Consider the following 21,430-nt stretch of genomic DNA (forward strand, 5'->3'; position numbering starts at 1 on the left):
ATAGAATTTGAGAATAAATGCTTAAAAACTTACATAGCGATTTGACATTTGCACGACTTCTAAGTGTGTGATCTGTGTTAGCAATTTGATTTGTGGCTTAAGTTTGTAATAGAAGTAGACTGGTAAGCTACAAATGACAGTGCAACATTTTGGAGTACATTGATTAAAGAGTTAATATAGAGTATAAACCCACGCACTGCTTCCTTCATCAGGAAAGTCTTGCTACATTATAAAAACATCAGCTGAATATCAGGATTCTTAGCAATATAGTAAAAATTGTGAATTTTGTTAATGCTTAAATGCAAGAGTACACTCTTTTAATATGATAAAATAGAAGTTGATTATAAACAACTTTACTGTATACTAAAGTACAAAGATTACAGCCCTGAAAACTTCTGCTGATAATGTTTGAATAACAAAAACTCTTGTTTCTACAAGGTAAGAATCCAGCTTGTCCCTAAGTTTTAAATATGTGACTTAGAAAGCCAGCCTTCCTTATTTTTGTCTTATGTATTTGGTGTCATTAACGATCTTAATACTTCTTGCAAGGAAGGAGGGCAATATGTTTTGTAATGGCAAGTAAGATCAAAAGGCAAGGCAAAAGTTAGAAGTTTGAAAGAACAGTTTCTACACTTATTTATGATATGATCCATAACTTAGGGACAATTGTCATTAACGTATGTAATGATCTTGACATTGTACATTTGTAAAAAGTTACCACAGACCATCTTCCAATACAAATAGGACATTTTAAATTATACATGCCGTTTAAAAAAGGTCCACGTATGGAAATTCATGGATCCTGAATCAATTTCTTTCATTAAAAAAAAGTATTTAACTGTAACTTTACAGGATAAATATTACATAAATACTAGCTACTAATGACGGATTGAAGTTGCATTTTGAAAATTCAGCAAAACTTGCCTCATTTCTGGATAAAGGTTAAAAATGAATATCTTAAAATTGATGAGATTAATTCAAAATCTCTCCTCCACTCTTGTCAACATACTTGTCTGAGATTCTTTTCTCTATTATGACTGCTATTAATGTAAGACATGGAAACAGTTAAGACTATACATTATTCCCTGTAAGAAATGCTATAATCAATCCAAGGATATTAAATAAATTAATAAGCAAAAATCAAGCACATGCGTCACATTAAAATTTAAATAATTGGTATATATGATGTGCATTCAAAGTGCACATATAGGTTATTAATATGAACAATTACTATTTATTTGATAACTTTTTGTTAGTTCTAATTGCATAACAAAAATATTGTAAGTATAATAATCATGATCTGTATTATTCTCAATACACCCACCCTCAATGAATACATACAATTTTGTAATTCTTTTCTTTTTCATATGTTGTTTTTAGAGAACCTAATACAAAATGTTGAGACTTGCATTTTATATGTTTAGTATTTCATTTTCTAATAATCCATTTTGATTGTGCTTCACAAAAGTATCACTTGTGAATGATTTAGGGAGAAAAAATGGCCTTCACCACAGATGATTTGAGAACTAACAGAGCTCAATGACTGAAGTTAGTTTGTTTGCTGTGGTCACTATTTCACTCCACAAATAGATTCTTGTACAGAAAATGCTTGTTGCACAGAGGAAAGACCTAAATGGTGGCAAGAAGATAAAATTGGTCCCAATACCAAGTGTGCTGTGTACACCTCAACACCCTTGCATGCAACAAAACAAATAGCTCCTTTCATTTCTACTTTCTGTAGAAACAATGGATTCAGCTAAGGAAAAACTAGGATTTCCAGAGGGTTTTGCTTTGTTTCTGGTTGCTTTTATTCTCACTTCCTTTTCCTTACTGATAGGAGGGAACTTAAATTAACATACGAGTAGGAAGTAGATGGTTCAGTCTCATCATAAGTTGAAGGTGTTCTTAGAAGCTTCCATGGATGCCCAGCATAGATGTGAGATTTGATCTCCTACACTCCCCTGGCCCTCTGGTAGAGGCCACTTCCCTAGCAGGGTCATTGATATCTGGACTTCCTCTCTCGGACCTTTCTGTCTCCCTGGGAAAAAAGACAATTTTCTTACCTGGCTATACAGGATTTTGATGGGGAGCAAAATGGGGAAGGCACACATGGGAGAGAGAACCTCATCTAACACACTTGTATGTGTGAAGAAACATGTATGTAGAGAACCACAGAAGCATTGATTTAGTTTTTGGATATGTATGACAAGGGACATAAGCATGAGATAAAGCCAGAATGCTTGCAACTTATAAATTATAGGGTAAATATTAACCCACTTCTAGTTCTATTACTACATGATTTTCAGAATTATTCTGGGGGCCAGATATCACATACTATATAGAAAGATGTCTTATAAACTTAAAAAAAAAGATAAGGAATATTTAAATGAATGATTTAAATGCATTTCCTCCTCGCCTCCTTAACCTGTTCTTAGTGGTAGATTCCAGGGCTCATTCCTTGAATTACTCTTCTCTAGATCCTCTTGGTAACACCATCCAATCTGGTGACACACGTCCACTCTCTGTTGGAGGTCTTCAACATAAATCAGTCCCTGGATTCCAGACTCATACACCCAACTGCCTATTATATAACCCTTCTTGTATGTTTAATAAGCTCAAATGCAACAAGGCCAAATCTGAAATTTCCCCAAAATAATCCCCACCCAACACCTACAATTTTGTCTATCTTCTTTTCAAGTCCAGTATTTCACATGTTCAAACCAAAAGCCTTGAAATCACACATGACTCTTCTTTCACTCTGCTACCCCACACTCTTGCCATCAGCTGGTCAAAATACTTTCATAATACACAGATAAATCCACTTCTTCTCGTCACTTTCATTGCTATCTCTCTGGTTCAAACTGGCTTCATGTTTTTGTCTGGATTATTGCAATCACCTCTTAACTGGTCTCTCTTTTTCTGATCTTCCCCTCGCTTAACATAGTCTGTTCTCCCCATAATATCCAGAGTGATACTGGTAAAATGTCCGTAAGTTAACCTCACTCCTCTGTTCAACACACTCCAATGTTATCTCATCTTAATCAGAGAAAAAGCTAGAATTGTTCTATGACTGACAAGACCCCCCCCCCCCCCAAGCTCCCCATATCCCGACCTCTCTGCCCTCATCTTGTCTCTCCTCCCCATTCACTCTGACCCACACACACTGGCTGAGCCCTTCCTCAAACAGACTCAAAGAGCTTCCATTTGGGGCTGCTCCTCTGCTCGGCTCACTGTCCCCTGGTGGTCCCACTTCTAGCTTTTTATCCTCTTTCTGGTCTTTGTTTCAATATCACTATTAATGAGGCTCTCCCTCAGACCTTATTTAAAATAGCACATCTTTTCCCCCTTCCTGAAATCTTTTGCTTCATAGAATTCATCACCATTGTGCAAACTATATACTTACTTATAAACAGTTTCCTCCCACTTGAATGGAAGTCTCATGAAGGGAGAATTTTGCCTGCTTTGTCCTCTACTATATCCAAAGTGCCTAGAAAAACTTTGGGCAAAAAGCAGCTCAATGCATTTTACTGAATGAATGCCTGAATCTTAATTACTCTAAGGTACAAGCAGTGTCAAACTGTATAGATATAGTAAGTGAAATGTTTACTAAGTATTTCGAATGTCTAATCTTAGGATCCCTTAGAAACTAAGACTTATAATTAATGTCCATTGTCACACTTTCTCTGACATAAATAGATGGTAATAGATTAATAATATAAACAATTCTATGGCTACTCATGATTACTTTTCTCCTGGTTTGAAAACTAGAAATTAATCTGTGGCTGCCTAACCATATACCAAGCCCAGTCAATTCCTTGTTTGAAAGACTTTCAAATATATTCTTTCTATTTCCTTCGCTAGCTTTTTGGTGCTGGTCATCATCACATCACACCAGAGCTAATGAAAACACTTTAATCTCCCTCTCACTTCTCTATGCTCAAAGCCTCCTTTCCCATCGCTGTTCAAATACTGAACTTGTGTGTGTGTTTCTTTATTTCTTTCCTCCAATTTCAAAATAATGTATACTGTAGCTGATATGCTAAGGCAGGAAACAAAAGTAGAGCTATGGCTATTGAAAGGTACAAGCACAATTGTTTACAGACAACACAGAGTAGGATAATGAGACATCACCAAAGAAGTTCAAAACGGTATTAGAACGAGTAAAATGCTATTGAGTGAGGAGGTAATAAAATAGAAATGTATGCTTTCACCTGCTAGACATGCAGTCGATATAGAGAGGGGGACAAAGACATCAGTTAAAGCAGCCGCCAGTCTCAGGGCACTGGGGCTGATTTTCATTCTTGCTCTTTGCCACTCTGTGTCACGAACTCACGCAGCTCTGCACATGGGAGACCCTCAACGCCTCCGCATGAAGAGTGTGCACCACAAGAGCTCACGCTCAATGCAAAAAGAAAACAGGCAAGAAGGGCAGGGAGAACACTCTCTTTTTTTCCCTAAGTTTCTCCTCCTCATGTAGGTGCTTTCTCCCAAAGCCCTTAGAACAGTAACTCAGCCTCCAAATTAGATACCTTCATTCTATTTCACCTTCCACACAGTTATAGCACTTAGGAAATGATGGGGCTAAACATTAGCGTTAAATCCAGGGTCTCTGCTTTCTGTTCCCTTAGCTAAAAGGCCCATGTCAGGTATTACCGATATACAACCACTTTCCTTCTAAAGCAGGGGTGTCCAAACTGCGGCCCGTGATCCATTTTTTATTGGCCTGCAGCAAATTCCAAAAATATATTTAGTTTACTTTAATAAACCAGGTGAAGCAATACGTACTTCACCTTGAGTGAGTGGCCCGGCTGTTTGTGTATTTTACCGCATATGGCCCTTGATGAAAAACGTTGAAAAAAGTTTGGACACCCCTGGTCTAAAGGGAGTATGTATGGAAGAAATCAACTTCCTGTTAGAAACTGCTGAAGACCTCATGGCAGACTTTTGTTTTGCTTTTTATTCTGTTTGATATTGCAGCCTTGGTTTTCCAATATGTACTTCAGAAGTCTCCAAACAAACCCTAAGAAGAGTTTCAACGTGCACACCTGGACAAAGAAGCAGGTGGCCTATCACAAACCATGGGCCTCCAGAAGACTATAGGCTGGACTGAGACTGGTTATGTAATTACTCAAGGTTGACTCAAGATCACACACAAATCCATGGTGGGACTTGGATTCAATTGCAGCTCTGCTGTCTACCAAGCCTATACATTTTAACCAACCAATCCCTCTAGATAACATTTGCAGAAGTTCATGAGGTAGGACTGTAAGTTACAAAGAAATACGTGACTGATAGCAATTATCATCTCCACAGGAGAATACAGTTACTGGTCCCTACAAGACATGTATGTCACAATTCACTATTTAGAAAATAGCCCAGTCCATGTTACTGTATGCAATTTTCAGCATTGAAAAAAAGGTGGGCTATGCGTATTTGAAGGGACTTTGAAAGTCCAAAAACAACATGCTATGTCTAGTTTCATATGACTACCATTCTTCCTAAACTACTATCATTTTTTCTAAAACATAAAAGTGAATATTACAGAACATTCAGACCAGTCACTATTTCCTCTCCCTACTTGCCACTTGTACTTGATTCCACTCACTCAACTCAATATAAATAGGTGTGAAACCAAGAAACTTAATTCTTAGAAACACCCACACTTCGCTACTAAAATAACACTGCCTTCCTATATCTCAGCAGAGCGGCAAAACACTCATTTATTGCTGTTTCCAAGGACCACTCACAGGAATCTGTTAGAACTACAGACATAATAAATTAAGGAAAGTAGGGTACTATACTAATTTATAACTCTTCACACTCACAGAATGTAAAATAATACATTAAAAGTAGCTATCAGGAAAAGATACTTCTTAACTATTATGCTATTTGAATGGTGGAGACATGTTACCTGAAGAGGCATGGGGGAGGCAAAACACTCAGTATTTATAAATAAAATAAATATCCAAAATAATTTTAAGAAAACAAAGAAAATAAATTGACAATTATATCATATTCATTAACATTTTAACTACAATAAATTCATAATCTAATAGCTGTTTAATTAGTATGGCCATTCATGAATGACTATGTATTTTAATTTCTACTTTTTGGTAACTGGACCAATATTTCCAGGCTTATTGATTAAAAAACAAGAAAATGCTCCTTGGGATTATTAGGAGTATTCAAGTAACAATATTTGAAATAGAGGTTTTTTATTCATTTTGCACTTCTTGCTAAAGTTGTTTTCATTAAAACACTGTACTCTGTCAAGACGGAAGAATGTTCTACATAGATGCTGCACACGGAGCCTCTCGAATGGAAACTTTATCGAATGGAGAAGATGTCAATTATAGTTACTTCCTGGCTCAGAGGCCACAAACCCCTAATTATTCCTCAAAGCACTGCAGAGGTACCTAATATAACCTCATCCAATCTATTTCTCTCTCCTGGGATTTTGAAACTAGAAGAGAGAAATGCAGAGAATTCTAAGTTTTTGAGCAACATAACCTTCATATCCATCCGTGTTCTAGGGCTAAGCCAGCCCTCAAACCCAAAAGCCTCAAACTCAAAAAGTTAGCACAATGTCCACAATGCAGATTCACCACTGGTGGTAATACCTCTCTCTCAAGTCTGGTGTAAATTATTAAAGAAAACACAGAATGGACAAAATCATGAAAAATTTGATGGCATGGTAAAACTTTAAACACTACATTTAATCTAAAATATAATTAAATGGATGTGAAACAAAATTAATTAATTACAAATAGAACTGAATATATACATTATGGACAATAGTTTTTGATACTGCTAAGGTTTTCTTACGCTTACTAAGAAACTGTAATGATCACGCAATTTTGAAATTTACTTACATAAAAAGATTTGGAATATCTTAAATTTTCCATGGTCTTTGTGCAGATCCCAATTAAAAGGCTATTCAACATAGAGACCATAGCAGTGCATCACCAGGAAATCAGGTCCCTGTGTAGTACACTGTTACTTCTCATATTTGATAAATTGTGCATAACAGCTTATTTACAATTATGTCTTTAAAGAAACCTATTGTATCAAAAAAGCATGTTTCAGTCTTACATTTTGTCAAGTCAAATTGATTTTTCATAGGCTCATGGAAGACACATTTATCAATCATTTGGGTATTTTGCATCCTCTTCAATGAGGCTTATTGTGCAAGAAGTACAATTACAGTTACCTATAGAATGCTTGACCTGATACTTTCCCTTATAACTTCTCCTCCATTCCTATATATAGATGATATATATGGAAACTTGCTGCATGAGGGCAAAATCCATATTTTATTTATTTTAGTAATCCCAATGCCTACCATAATTCCTGGGATAGCAATAAATTCACAAGTATTCACAGAATGCCACTGAAATTGTAACTTGGAAATCTTTCAAATATCAAATATGTTTAGCTATTGACAGATTAAGGACACATACATAGTGAAGCCCGCTTTCTTTAATAATAACACTTAACTCCCCAAATGGAGGATATGAAATATCACAAACTATATGAAGGCATTTCCCCAGAATCTGGTCATTATTTGCTTTTTAATACATTGTTTTGGGAGATGGAAATAGATGGCATGATCGTGGTAACTACACAACCAGTTTGACTCTAGCCATTATCCAACATCCACTGCCATAACTTTAAAAAGTGGTACTTTCCAGATGGTGTAAGGTTATTGCAATAATTGCGGATGAGGTACTGACTCTGTATGTCTTACCAACATCCAAATCCGCTTAAAAATCATGTGCCCAGAAACGTATATGATAGAAGATAAAAGATATCTAATTTTAATCAAAGCAAGGTTTCTTTCAAATAGCTCTATTACACATGGAATAGACTCCACAAAAATCAGTTAGCTACAATAACTGCAAATAGACTGGCACAGTGCTTATCATACAGTAAATGATCAGCAAATATTTATTGAATGAATGAATGTATACATAAGTCAATCATCAGAAAGCAGAATATAATATTCAGTGTTATAGAAATAATTTTTCTCTTTGCAGGGTTTTGGTAAAAAATCTTAATAAACAGCAATATGCAATAACTAAGAAAATTTAATTCAGGAACTCGGTCATTTTCACAGAGGTACCATTACCTTTGTGGTATATTTGACTTTTTACTTATAAATAAAAACATTACAAAAAGTGATTACAAAAAGTAGTAATATTAGTGAAACCTAATATCTCTAAAATATATTGAGTATGAAGATTACACTGAATTATAAAATGCCCAAGTTGAAATTTGCTGAAAGTAGTCAGGCACATATGTGTGACTTTGAGCATCAAAGTTCCAAATCTTGATGCTGTTATAGTTTAACCTACCATATAACCAACAGAATTTGTAGTATATATAATTATCTCTGTTTTTCCAAAAGTTTTTGAACTTAAACTACACTGGCATGAATAAATAAAGGTAGTAATTATGTAAAGTGCAACTGAAGATTTTGCTTAACTTCATGAGAGTTTCTAATAATGACTTTATCATTAACTGCTTAAGTGAAAGCAAATTATTTCTTTAAGAAATCTACAAGCACACACTTTAATATATATGTTAAATTTGAGAAATATAACATTGAATAAACTAATATATTTTGGAAAAGTTGCAAATTATTTCTCCCCAACATAATGTAATTGAAGCTAGTTGTGAGCATAGAGTAATACAAGGTTTTCAATGGAAATTATCACTACTGAAAATCAGATAGGGAGACATATCTGTTTACATATGGTAAGATATGCTGGTTAAGTTCAACTTATCCTTCCAGAACTATATTCTCCCCTGCTCTTTGCCTGGGGGGATGAAACTACCCCAAGATAACTTGACCTATGGTTTTCATTTGTACTCAGCCCACGGAAGGCATTGACAAGAGATCACAAGATGGGAGAAAAGAGAAGTCAATTTGCATATTTCCACACTCCCCTCTTTCCTAACCAGTCACTCACAGGTTCTAACAAGGAAGAAACCGTCTTCACTCCGTAAATAAAGCTGCGGTGAACACTGGAGTATATATATCTTTAGGGATAAGACATGGAAACAACCAAAGTGTCCTTTGATAGATTATTGGATAAAGTAGATGTGGTATATATACACAATGGAATACTACTAGGCCATAAGATGAAATACTGCTATTTGCTACAACATGGATGGATCCTGAGATTATTATGCTAAGGGAAATAAGTCAGACAGAAACAGTCCAAGAACCATATGACTTCACTCATATGTGGGATATAAAACTGAAAGCAACAAAGCAACAAGACAAATAAAGAAAGAAAGAAAAACTCATAGACACAGACAATAGTTCAGTGGTTACCAGAGGATCAGGGGGGAGGAGGGTGGTAAAAGAGGGTAAAGGGGATAAAGAGGGTAAATGTGGTGATGGAAGGAGAACTGACTCTGGCTTGTGAACACACAATGTGATATATAGATGATGTATTACAGAATTGTACGCCTGAACTCTATGTAACTTTACTAACCATTGTCACCCCAATAAATTTAATTAAAAAAGAAGACGAAGAAGGAGGAAGAGGAGGAGGAGGAGAAGGAGGAGGAGGAGGAGGAGGAGGAGGAGGAGGAGGAGGAGGAGGAGGAGGAGAAGAAGAAGAAGAAGAAGAAGAAGAAGAAGAAGAAGAAGAAGAAGAAGAAGAAGAAGAACAAGAACAAGAACAAGAACAAGAACAAGAACAAGAACAAGAACAAGAACAAGAACAAGAAGAACAAGAAGAAAAACAAGGTGCCTTCTCTCTCATCTATAGCTTTAACTCCCCGTCAACATTTCAGGTCCAAGAATAGAATGGTTTCCTACTGTTTCTAGCTCCTGGGTGCTGTGTCATCTTGAATATTTCCCTACATTATGGCTGCATATCTGTAAATAATATATTCATCCTTCATTAACTCAAGTGTACCGTTTATTTGCTAATGGGAACATGATTCATTCTCATTTAATATGCATAGTTTGCTAGGAAATCTGCTAATGCATATGAAATTATTGCTGTACGATGGGGTTGAGATATGAGATAAGGTGTGTTTAGGAGATCTATCATTGAGAAGGTGACTTTGGACTAAAGACCTAAAAAAAGGGATAATTTCCACAGGAAAAAGAAAAATGAAAAATCCAAAAAGCAATAAAAGGAAGTCCTTATTTGAATGGCATAGCATGAAGTTAATTAGGTTTGTAAGAAAACTCAGGTCTCATCATCATTTTCTCATTTACTACTCAATTTATTCAAATCTGCAAACTTCAGTTTCTTCTTATGTAAATGTGCAATGCCTACTATATAGGGTTGTTGTGAATCCAATGAGAAAAGGTAAATATGTAGAGAGTTATTTGGCAATTGCAGATTCTTTTGTAACTGTTTGTTGTCATCATTAATTTCAGGTCTTTACTGTAACATCTACATAATGTCTGGATTTTTTTTCAGAAAGCAAAAAGAAGGCAAATATTGGCCACCTTAAAACCTGCTTTTTCCTGAGTTGGTCTGTAATATTTTAAAGCCTGTCAAATTGATGGAGACCAGCTGTGAGGATAGACACGGTCAGGTGTCACTGGTTGGCAAGGAGCCAGGAGAACTTGTACCTCCATTTCAGGTTCATCTCATTTTTCTTCTCTTTATCACTCCTTGTTCTAGGACACTTACTCATGTGCTTCCTCTCCCATTGCCCCCAGTATTAATGCAAGATTATCAGCAGAATAATTGGATAATTAACACTAGCAAGTTTTGGCTATGCTCTTAATAAAATTTTATTTTCCTTCTTTCAGAAATTACATTTCCTTCAGAAATGGTGCATTTCTATATAAAAACAAATGCAAGTACACAGAGATATGTCTAGTGAACGCATACACTGTAAGCTCCTGGGGATGTTTGTCCAAAGTATTCTTTGTCAATAACAGGAAGGAACTGAAGTGTACTTTCCTGAGCATTAAGTGATCTGATTGTACTACTTCAACTTTTTTCCCCCCCCACACCTGCAGAGAAACAGACGTGGTGATCTAATTGACTTTCAATATCTATTGCCAAATGCCACATAGCATTCATGTGGCGTCTCGATGACCTGTATGTACTCCCTACTCGGTACCCCCATGCCCACTCTACTCCAAATGCTTCCTTCCTATTTATAAGAGATGCAGTAAGATTTGTGCAAAAAGAAACAGAAGAGGGCCATAACAAGTGAACGTTGCCTTAGCTATGTCTGTTCTAGGTGCCTCTGACCCATAAGAACCTGTAAATTCTTCTCATGATTTTAATTTTCTATTTATATTTGCAGGTTCTTAAGTGTAATAGGAAAAAAAAAAAAAAAAAGCTTCATACAGAACCAAGGCAGAAATAAAATGGATTTGTAATTAAATATCTACTTGGTAGGTTAATGATTTCTGGTTTCCGGATGTATACACAGTAGACAGGGAAATTGTTAAAAATGCAAATCTGAAACAAACACCAGAACCTCTGATTTGGTGGAGTGTCAATGCATCCATTTTATTACTCTGCTAGTTGGTGTCAGAGGCAGAATTAGAAGTTAGATATGACTCCCTGTCTCCTATGCCTACAATAGCCTCAATAAAGCTGTGCAATTTAAACAGCAAAATTTTATTTATTTAATACTCGATACATGTTTTAATGGTGACCTAGGGCTTTCTCAATTGGAAAATGGGTGTTCCACCAGCCAAGGCTGGAACCGAGCAAGGTCTATTGTGGCATCTAAAGAGTGAAGCAGCATTGAGAACTGTGCTTTCCAAAATAGTAACCACTAGCCAGGCATGGCTGCTGAGTACTTGAAATGTGGCCAGTGTGACTGAGACACTAAATTTTTAATTTTGTTTAATTTTAATTAACTGAAATATTCACACGTGGCTGCTGGCTGGAGAATTATTCTGCACAGATATAGAACACTGCTATCATTATGGAGAGTGCTGCTGGGCAGTGGTGACTAGGACGTGTACCTCTGTCTTACTCTGTATATGCCTTCAACAGCTTGAAAGGAACGGTTGCTCTTTAACTAAAATGCAGCTGCCAAGAGCAATGGCAGAGGACACTTGGGTTGTACTCACAGTGACCTGCTGCCCACAGAGAGCCTTTGTTCTCACAGGCATTCTAGTTAAAGCAAACGCAGAGCCCGCACCTGGATTCAAATCCCTTCATTACCAGTCATGACCCGAACGTCTGCAGACAAATTTCCTTGAGTGTTTGATCCTCAGTTTCTCCATTTGTAAATGGGGAAAGCTACGTAACAAAAGCCTGGATTTGCTTCCCTCCTCTATATGTTACCTCAATGAGAAATATCACATTAGTTTGCTCCTGGACAGCTATCGGCCTTATGAAGAGATTCCTGAATATTCACATTTAGCTTCCTTGAAAGAGACTCCAATGCAAGGAGTTCAACTTAAGTCTTATTTAGGTGATTATCAACTGCCCAGTCACAGCATGCTTTTCTTTGGCTAATAAGTCCGAGTAAAGAAGAAAGGCTTTTCCAATTCTAACTGGACCTATGGGCTGCCATCTTAAGTTCTTTGTTCTACTCTCACAGCCAGGACACTTGGAGTTTGGGTCTCCAGGTAGCATGAAAGGCTATTCCGGATGCCCCTTAGAGCTCTTACTGGCAGCAGCAATGCCAATGAGAAGCACCTGTTCTGTTCCTCCGGGCAGCTTTCTCCCCTCCTCCCTCCCTCTCTTTTTTTCTCCCTCTCCCCCTCCCTCCTTTTCTCCATTCTCAGTAGACTGTCAGTACAGAAATCTACGCTTAGGGATGTTTATGAGAATTGAATTGCTTAACCCAAAGTTTCTCAACCTCAGTTGCATTTTATATCATTTGAAACACAATTAAAACATTGTGATACTGAATATCACTGAAAGACTCTGCTTGGAAGGCTCTGAAGAACAACTGGCAACATCAGCTGAGACAGAAATAAGAACAAAAACCATGAATGAAGTCTTTCACAGTAGCAGCCACCTGTAGAAGCTGGTGCAATCAGTGACATTGTTTTCTCTATTGTTCTCTTGAGCAGTTGTCACTTGCACAACACATATGGGATACTCTAGTTACACTAATCCATGCTTAGCTTCTCTACTTAGACTCTAGCACAATGTAGCATGTTTTCTTGCTCAGAATAAGCCTTAGGAATGAGGCTAGGCAAGTAGATGCAAACAAAAAGTGTGGGGGAAATTGTGACATGGAATCTTCAAAAAATGCTTTCATTTTTAACCTCTTGCATTTGAAGAATATCACTGTCAAGGATCCCTTCCATTAAAACATTACATAGGAATCGAACCAAGTATTTGTGAGGGTAGAGGCATGTTAGATGCCATGAAAGGGTTTCCTTATTCAAACCTTTCTGCTATTCTGTTGCAATTGACAATTAGAACCAAAACAGAGTTAAAAAAAGTCTAACATTGAAAAAAGAAACCAGTTATATACTCCAAATCATAAATACACACACACACACACACACACACACACACACACACACACACACACACACACAGGCTTTTTTTCAACATAACTCTAAGCTGTATAGCAACTGGGCTAGGAATAATGAAATAAAGGCAAGTGCATACTTCGACAATTCATATGATAAGATGCATTGTTATTTTATATCAGAAAGATGTAAGAAGATATCCCAAATATAAGATATTTTTTCTTATTATAATTATCCCTCAGAAGAAGAGCTGCCTTATTTCCAAGCCTTTGCAAATCTCACTTTACAAGTTGCTCTCTGTTTTCTACAGGAAAGATGCATTCGCTTGAAATACCCTGAATCAATTCTAGTTTTAGATGGTCTATGGAGGATAACTTATAGAATTACTAAAAAAGGAGGCAGAGACATTTTGTATAGATTTTGTTTTGTGCCTGAGGATTTGACCTCACAGATGTAGATGTCACTGAAAACATGACTCTCAAAGATCTCCTTCAAAGAGCAGTACATTAAGTTGTTACTTAGTAGAGATCATTATTATATTCTTGCAGGATGAAAGAACAACAAAAATGTTCGAATGTTCCAAAAATGCATCGTTGTTGTTTGGGACAAATTTGTCATTGATAGTATCTACACTTTCAAAAAAGTGCTGCTAAGTGAGATTACTTCATTAAATGCAGAGGGTAGAAAAAAAACAAAATAGTATTTCTAAATTAAAATGCATTTATGTTAGTTTAAATATGCACAAGCATTCAAATTGATAAATTAAATAGCATAACTAAATATGTAATTGTTCCATGAACATCCCTAAAAGTCTGTTGCCCCCCCCCCAAACATTTTATTTTGTTTTATATGTTGGGCAAATGAGAGATTTTCTTAAAATTGGTGTCACCTTATATTTGGGCATATATGTTTTAAATATTTATTTACAAATACTTGTAATCAATTAATACTAAAAACAAAAAGTTGTTAAATCTCTGTGTGACTTTTTGCTTATATATTTAATTTTTTTAATTAATAGAACTTCGTTCTTTGGAAAGCCACATAGATCACTTGATTTAAAACAACAGCAACAACCTCTTCCAAACACCAAGAAGGAAAAACAAAAGGTAAACATTAGCGCTTCTTTTGGGGGAGTGGGGGGGGGTTTGACCTCATTCCCTAAAAGCACTAGTAAATTTAAGATCAAACCATAAAGCTTACATAATATTAACACGATAAAACAGATAAATATTTGTGCTAGAAAACAATGAAATCAAAAGAAGTCTTTAAGCATCTAATATAACTTTCATTCCCACTGAATTTACCTAAAATTAAGCTGATTTATTTGTGTTATATATGTGAAATTTTAGTACAGTTAATTAATTTATAAATTCAACTTTTTGCACATGAATAATATCCTTTCTTTACAAATGCTTAAAAAGATCACATTAGATGTTTCTTATTTATTTCTCAAAATGAAAAGACATACTTTATATTCTCATAAAGTATTTTTATCTACAATGGGACAAAAAAAGGCCTTAATAGAAGCATTACGTAATCAATAATATTAATAAGGATTAAAATTACCTTAGTACTGCTATAGTAAGTGTGTATAGTGAGTGTGTTTAGCAGATGAATGCTTTATAATTCACTGTCAGACTCTTTAAAATATTCCTAAAGTACAAAACAAACAAACAAACAAAAAAACCCACAAAAACCCCAAACAACAACAACAACAAAACTTTATGACTGGGAGTCTCTGTTAAATAAGAACTGCACATCAAACACTCTAATCAAAATCTAAATATGAAGTCACATAGAGGCATTAAGTCTGGTCAAAAAATTAAGTCATGATGATTAGGTCACAATCATGACTTTAAGTCCCAGACAATTGTGAGACTTTTAACCCCTTCTTCCCAAATACTCCCATGAAAATAGGGCCAGTAGTGCTACCTGTTCTCGTTGTCTCCCAGACAGCAAAATACAACAGTGTAAACAAAAGTGTTTTTTTTTGTTTTTTTCCCTAAATATTGAGTTCTACAGAAATGCTAGCATTCCTTACCTTCTGTGATAGTTAATTTTATATGTCAAATAATTAGGCCACAATGCCCAGCTCTTTCACCAAACACCAGCCAAAGTATTGTTGAAAAGATTTAAATTAGAACACTTTGAGTAAAGCAGATTGACTGCATTGTGTGGGTGGGCCTCATTCAATCAGTTGAAGGACTTAAGAGGAAAAGATTGAGGTCCCCCAAAAAAGAAGGGATTCTGCGTCCAGACTGCCTTCAGACTTGAGTGGCCACATCAACTCTTTCCTGAGTCTCCATTTTTCTGGCCTGCCCTGCTGATTTCAGACTTGACAGCCTCTACAATCACTTGAGCCAATTTCTTAAAATAAATCTCAATCTGTCTCTCTCTCTCTGTAGATATTTACCATCTATCTTTTTATCTAGAGGAATATCTATCTATCTATCTGTCTGTTGTCTATCTATCGACTGACAGAGGAAACTTGTCGCCTCCCCACATACTCTAAAATATATTTTGTTCATGTGTTTATTTATTGTCTCTCTTTCCTACTAGACTCTATGCCCTTTATGGACATGGATTGTCTGTGTGTTCTTTAACTCTAATGCCTTGTACAAATAAATTATTTAGATTTTTAATCAATCCTTCATTGTATATTAAAGATTAAAATAAGCTAAATATTTTGTTTTAAATCTAGAGGGAAATTAATGATAAGTATGTTATTATTTGAATATAAATTTTTTATGTGTATCTAGGAGGGAAAGAAGATTTACTGAAACATGTAAGGGAGTATAAAGGAGTCCCTTACATCAGGAAAGGAAAACTATAGAAATGCACAAAACACAGTGAATACATATTTTATGTAGAATGGGCACATTTACAAGACTAACTTGACTACACTTTAATTATTAAAATAAAGCTGATTTCAAATTATCTTACTGTTATCTACACAGATTCATAAGAAATACAGATATTAAAACCATGTTGAATAGCTAATACATAAATAGATATTTATATCTTGCACAATTCAAATTTATCAGAAATAACACCTCCATATTTTCATTACAGTTCATGAACTCATTTTTTTCCCCTAAAGCTTATAACACTGGATGAAAGCTTAGGTACTGAGTATATTTTTAGCTGTTTCCTTGAATTATGTAATATAGACTTCTTTACTCTTTGAGAAAAAGTTTAATCAAAATCTATCATCCAATTAGAAAGCTCAGTTAATTAATGTAGTCTATCTCAATGTGAAGTAAATAGAGCTTCCTACTTAATTTCAACTTACTTTGGAAACATGGAGTTACTTAAACTTATTATGGAAATCATTTCTACAATTCTAACTTTCAAACCCAATTCATGACAATAAATCATAAAACTTTCCAAATCATATAACATCTTCTAAATATATTAAGGTGATAGTAACAAAAATAACAGCGTATTACCAGAAATGAGGAAAAAAACCAAAAACATTCAATGTATACATGTACACAAGGCAGCTACAACAACAAAGAATATCTGGGTATCTGCATAGAAGGTGATTGTTAAGAGAAGGCATAAAGCTATTTTTGAAACAGAATTAGAATTGTTTATTTTATTAGAAAGTTGGCATAGGTTATCTTTAGTGTTTATGACTTGTAAACTAAAGTATTTAATATTTAACATGTTTAAATACAAGCAGTAGCAGTTTGGTAATCAAAAGGAATAATTTGAATCACTTCAGAAAAATAAATTCATTATAATTAGGATATTTCAGAATATGATTACTAAAACACTTAAAAGAAAATACTCACCTTTCTTGTCATCGAAGTACAGAGTCTGTTGAGCTGGATTTGACCACTGGAGGGAGGTGTTATCATTTTGATCAACTCTGCAGGTCAAAATTGCAGTTCCTCCTTCAACAACTGTTACATTCTGTGTAAGTGGAAACTGTCCTTGGCTGCCTAAAAGGGGATTAAAGGAAATGTTGATTAAATGAAAGTTATAAAATGATTAACTTCCCAAGAACTATTTAACTTCTCACTCCAAATAAAATTTAAACCAACAAAACTATATATTACAAAAAGACGAAAAAATAATTTAAAATTTTTAACCACCGGACAACAGTTTTGACATATAAGGACCGAACCCCCTTGTATTCCCTAACGTGTTCCAGAAAACCTTCTTTCCTTCCTAGGCAAACACAAAGATTTATATTTAAATCATAACGCAATTATCATTGATTTCTCTTGGCCTTGCATTATATGGTGCTGGACCTGGTCATCTTTGAAGATAAGGCACTGGGACAATTTTGGAAGAGTTGAACTCGCTAAAGCAGTAGAGCAAACACATTCAATACTTCCCTGGTAGCTTTTATAATCTTGAATAAAGTCTGTAAGATATGGATACTAGAACCTTAGATTCAATTTCTGATAAAACAAATAAAAAAAGAATCCTATTTCACCAGTATTTCTTGTAGGTGTAACTGTTTTTAGAAATACAAAATGTGTGAGAGAAAACAATGTAAGTATTCTTCAAAAAAGTGTTCATCTTGTAGAATATCTATCAAAATTTGAAGTAATTACTCTAATTTGGGAAATAGAGATCATATTGTTCTTTGCTCCTTTCTGTAGTTTTATGATTTTCTCCTTTGAATATATATTTCTTTTATTTCAAGTAAAAAAACAAAAACAACATATTGTTAAATTTGGACACTTGTCAATTTGGATATCATTTGAATACAATCAAGTTTCCTATCTTTCTACATATTATACTTATTTATTAATTTGGTAATAACAAGAGCATTTATAATAGTTAAAACAAAATTTATGCACACAGAAACATAATACATGATATTCACCTCAGCAAGATGATCTGAAGATGAGCTCTGCCAAGTCTGGTAACAATTATCAACATGGGTAAAAAAATTACTTTCTAGAGCCAGGTTAAAACACTCTTATTTGAGCAAGGTAGTTCATTAAGTCAAGAATAATTTACATACGCAAGAACATTAGGATGACTTAATCACACCCATGAAATGTATTTCTCTTTTTTCTTTAGTTTTATAATTATTTTATCATTACTACAAGTGCCACTTGAAGTTATGCTGGAGCTATTGGCATAAAGAATTTTACTACCAAGAAGCCTGTTGATTGGCACCACAAGAGAGAGAAGAGCCTGACAGGGAAATTTTCTTTCCAGACCTAACTGACACAAGCAAGGAGGTTCACGACCACATTATACAATTAAGCCTATCAAATATAAAAATCTGATAACAGTAGCTTTGTCTCCTCAATGCCAACCCCTAAGAGTCACTATGGCAACTCCCCAGGATATCTCCCTATAATCTTTCGGGTGGAGTTTCTAAATTGAGGTTAGGAGATGTCTGGAATAAATTCTTTGGTAGTTGACTGGAAAGTCAACAGGAGCCAGAGTGGGATGTGTTTTGCCTTCAGCTCAGAGGTGACCTCTAGCAGGGAAATATGGAGAACTACCAATCTTGTGAAGTGAGGTGAGGCAAGAAACCACATTAGAGGAAACATGAGCTGAAACAGAAAAAAAAAATAATTACCAGCGATATAGGATTAGCAGCTTATAAATATGAAGCTCAGAATAGTTTTAAGATACTTTGCTTGGGTTCCCAGGTATGGACCTAATGAATAAATAAAGCCATCTGATGGAGGAGGGGATTCTTTAAGTAATAAAATGCACACAACTGATAATAAATACACATAGTTCATCCCAGATGACAATTTGACTATCAACTAGTACACAAATAATACTGTCTGCTTTTTTAAAGAAGTGGGGAAAAAGCAGTGATGCTTGCAACAATTTCATCCATTACATTTGCAAAATAATTTTAAAACATCCACATAAGAAAATATTATCCTTCTCATTTCACAGATGGGTAAACTGACACTGGGAGGTTAAGTGATTTTTCCATGGTGAAACAAAGTCAATGAACCATTTGGAGTTTACTCTGAAAGTTCAACATTTTATTCTTGTTTTTCCACAAAGGCTGCTGAGTCATAGTAGCTTTATCATTATTTGTTTAAAAGTGAATTAGACAACATTGAAAAGTAAATAAATGAGTAAGTACTTTAACAATGAAACTTTAAATTGCATACCTAACTGAACTGTGTCCTCATAAATTTCAGTTATAACATTAAAACCGAATAGGAAAGGATGACAATATTAACTGCCCTTAAATATTTTAGCCTATTCAGAACTTACTTTTGGTAATTATCTCAGTCTTTCCTTATCGGTCCATAGAAGAAAGACACTAATATTTGTTGGGGTCTTCAATATGCCAGGTACTCTGTATACACCAGCACACCTATACCTTGTTCTTCCGGTAGGAGATTAGGACAGTTTCCCTCCATCTTCTCTCTACATGGATTCTGACTTTAAAGTATTATGCCTTCAGTTCCCTGGGACCTGCAGTCTAAAATCCCTGCAGTCAAATAATTTAGTTTTTCCCAATAGAGAGCTAACTCATGTGGAGAATCTACTAATCCTAACCACCCTTAGGATATGTAGTTTCCGAAATCAATTCCAAAGCCACTGTTACAGGCAGTCAAACTTCTCAAAGATTTGAATTGCCTTTTACTTCAGGTATCACCTAGAGAAAGCATCGTTAGCTGCTGCTTTTCTCTTTTAACTCCTAGTGGCTCAAGGTCATCATTTAATTCAATCTCAGAGGGCCCAGCGATATTACTAATTTTCCCAGTTAGCAAAATTAGTATGTTGCCACATTAAGGATTCCTCATCAATGCATTCATTAAATGAATATTTTAGGGGACCTAGTGCATGCCTTGCCTTGTATGAATCAACATCTGAAAGGTGCTTAGAGGAAGAAAATTTTCCTAAGGAGTCTGCAAAGTAATCAGAAACTTCAGGGGAGAGGATGATGGCAATGCAGAAGGCACTCTAGGTGACCTACAGGACACATCCTGGTTACCATCTCCAACGATTTCCAAATGCATTGGTCTTATCACCAAGGCCTTATTTCAAAATGATCCTCTCTCTGGCTAAGCTCACCACCATCCTTGGTTTCAGAGTAGTCATTCTTATCAAACGAGTTAGTGATGAGAATTAACGGAAACACAGCTTTCAACTTAGAATTGGAGAAGCTGGCTATTTTTCCAGGCAACCTACATCCATTATTTTTCTCCTCCCCTCCTGGTGTTTATTTCCTTTTATTATTTGCATGCATATCAGTTTTGTTTACTTGTTTCTAAGCTAATTAAGGGTCAGGGAAAAGGGCATTTTCTTTATCTTTGAATCAGCTACATTGCTTGACATGCTGTACTGTAAGTCAGAATTCTCAGTGGGTGCTCATTGTTCAAAATGAAAGCATCTTCTTAGAACAGGGGCTGGCCTTTGTAAGGGAAAGGATGGCAGGAAAAGGACTAGAGTAACTCAAGTCTGCTGTGGTTGTTCACGGTCAAGATGGAGGGGCAGAAGGAAAGGCTAATTCATCACTCAGAATAAAAAAAAAATACGGAAAAATTAAATCATAAAAGCCTTTTGGTATGACGTCTTAAGACAATTTTTCAACTTCTACTTGAAAATCGTGAGTGTTCATAAGAAGATATACCTGATGTTGATCTAGAACATACATATCTAACACTATTGTCAACCCCCAAAATAGGACATGAAAAAACAGGTTGTGCTAAATTTATGTTCCAGAAGGAGAAAAGCATAGACAACAATAACTTGTCTTGAACATTAAGTATAATAAGCTCTACCAAAGCCCTCTTAAGAAGATCGACTTCTGTGACTAAAAGTGTTTTACCTTCCTTCCTTTCATAGTGCAATTGATTGCATCCACATCTATTTTAATAGTACCTGTGGATGAAAAAAGGGGTTCATGGAAAGGAACCTCACAGGGTGATCTGATTGCAAATTCCTAACTGGGGAGGTTATGCTGGGTGGTCATGTCTCAATCCTGTAACTTATTTAGTGAACGGTTTTAAGCTAGTCCTGTCCATTGTTCTTATGCATCTA

At 35.4% G+C, this 21,430-nt stretch overlaps 1 protein-coding gene across 3 annotated transcripts in view; it reads right to left on the reverse strand.

The window, feature by feature from the left end:
• CADM2 (cell adhesion molecule 2) overlaps positions 1-21,430 on the reverse strand; it is a 1,070,118-nt gene that overhangs the window by 216,913 nt on the left and 831,775 nt on the right. For all 3 annotated transcript variants that reach the window (XM_074333327.2, XM_074333317.2, XM_019745437.3), the window contains one exon: positions 17,236-17,385. In XM_074333327.2, coding sequence (XP_074189428.1) covers positions 17,236-17,385 — 150 coding nt within the window. The remainder of the gene's footprint in view (positions 1-17,235; positions 17,386-21,430) is intronic.

The sequence above is a fragment of the Rhinolophus sinicus genome, chromosome 17 (assembly GCF_057876585.1).
Source record: "Rhinolophus sinicus isolate RSI-liver-muscle chromosome 17, RSI-T2T, whole genome shotgun sequence".
NCBI classification, from domain to species: Eukaryota; Metazoa; Chordata; class Mammalia; order Chiroptera; family Rhinolophidae; genus Rhinolophus; species Rhinolophus sinicus.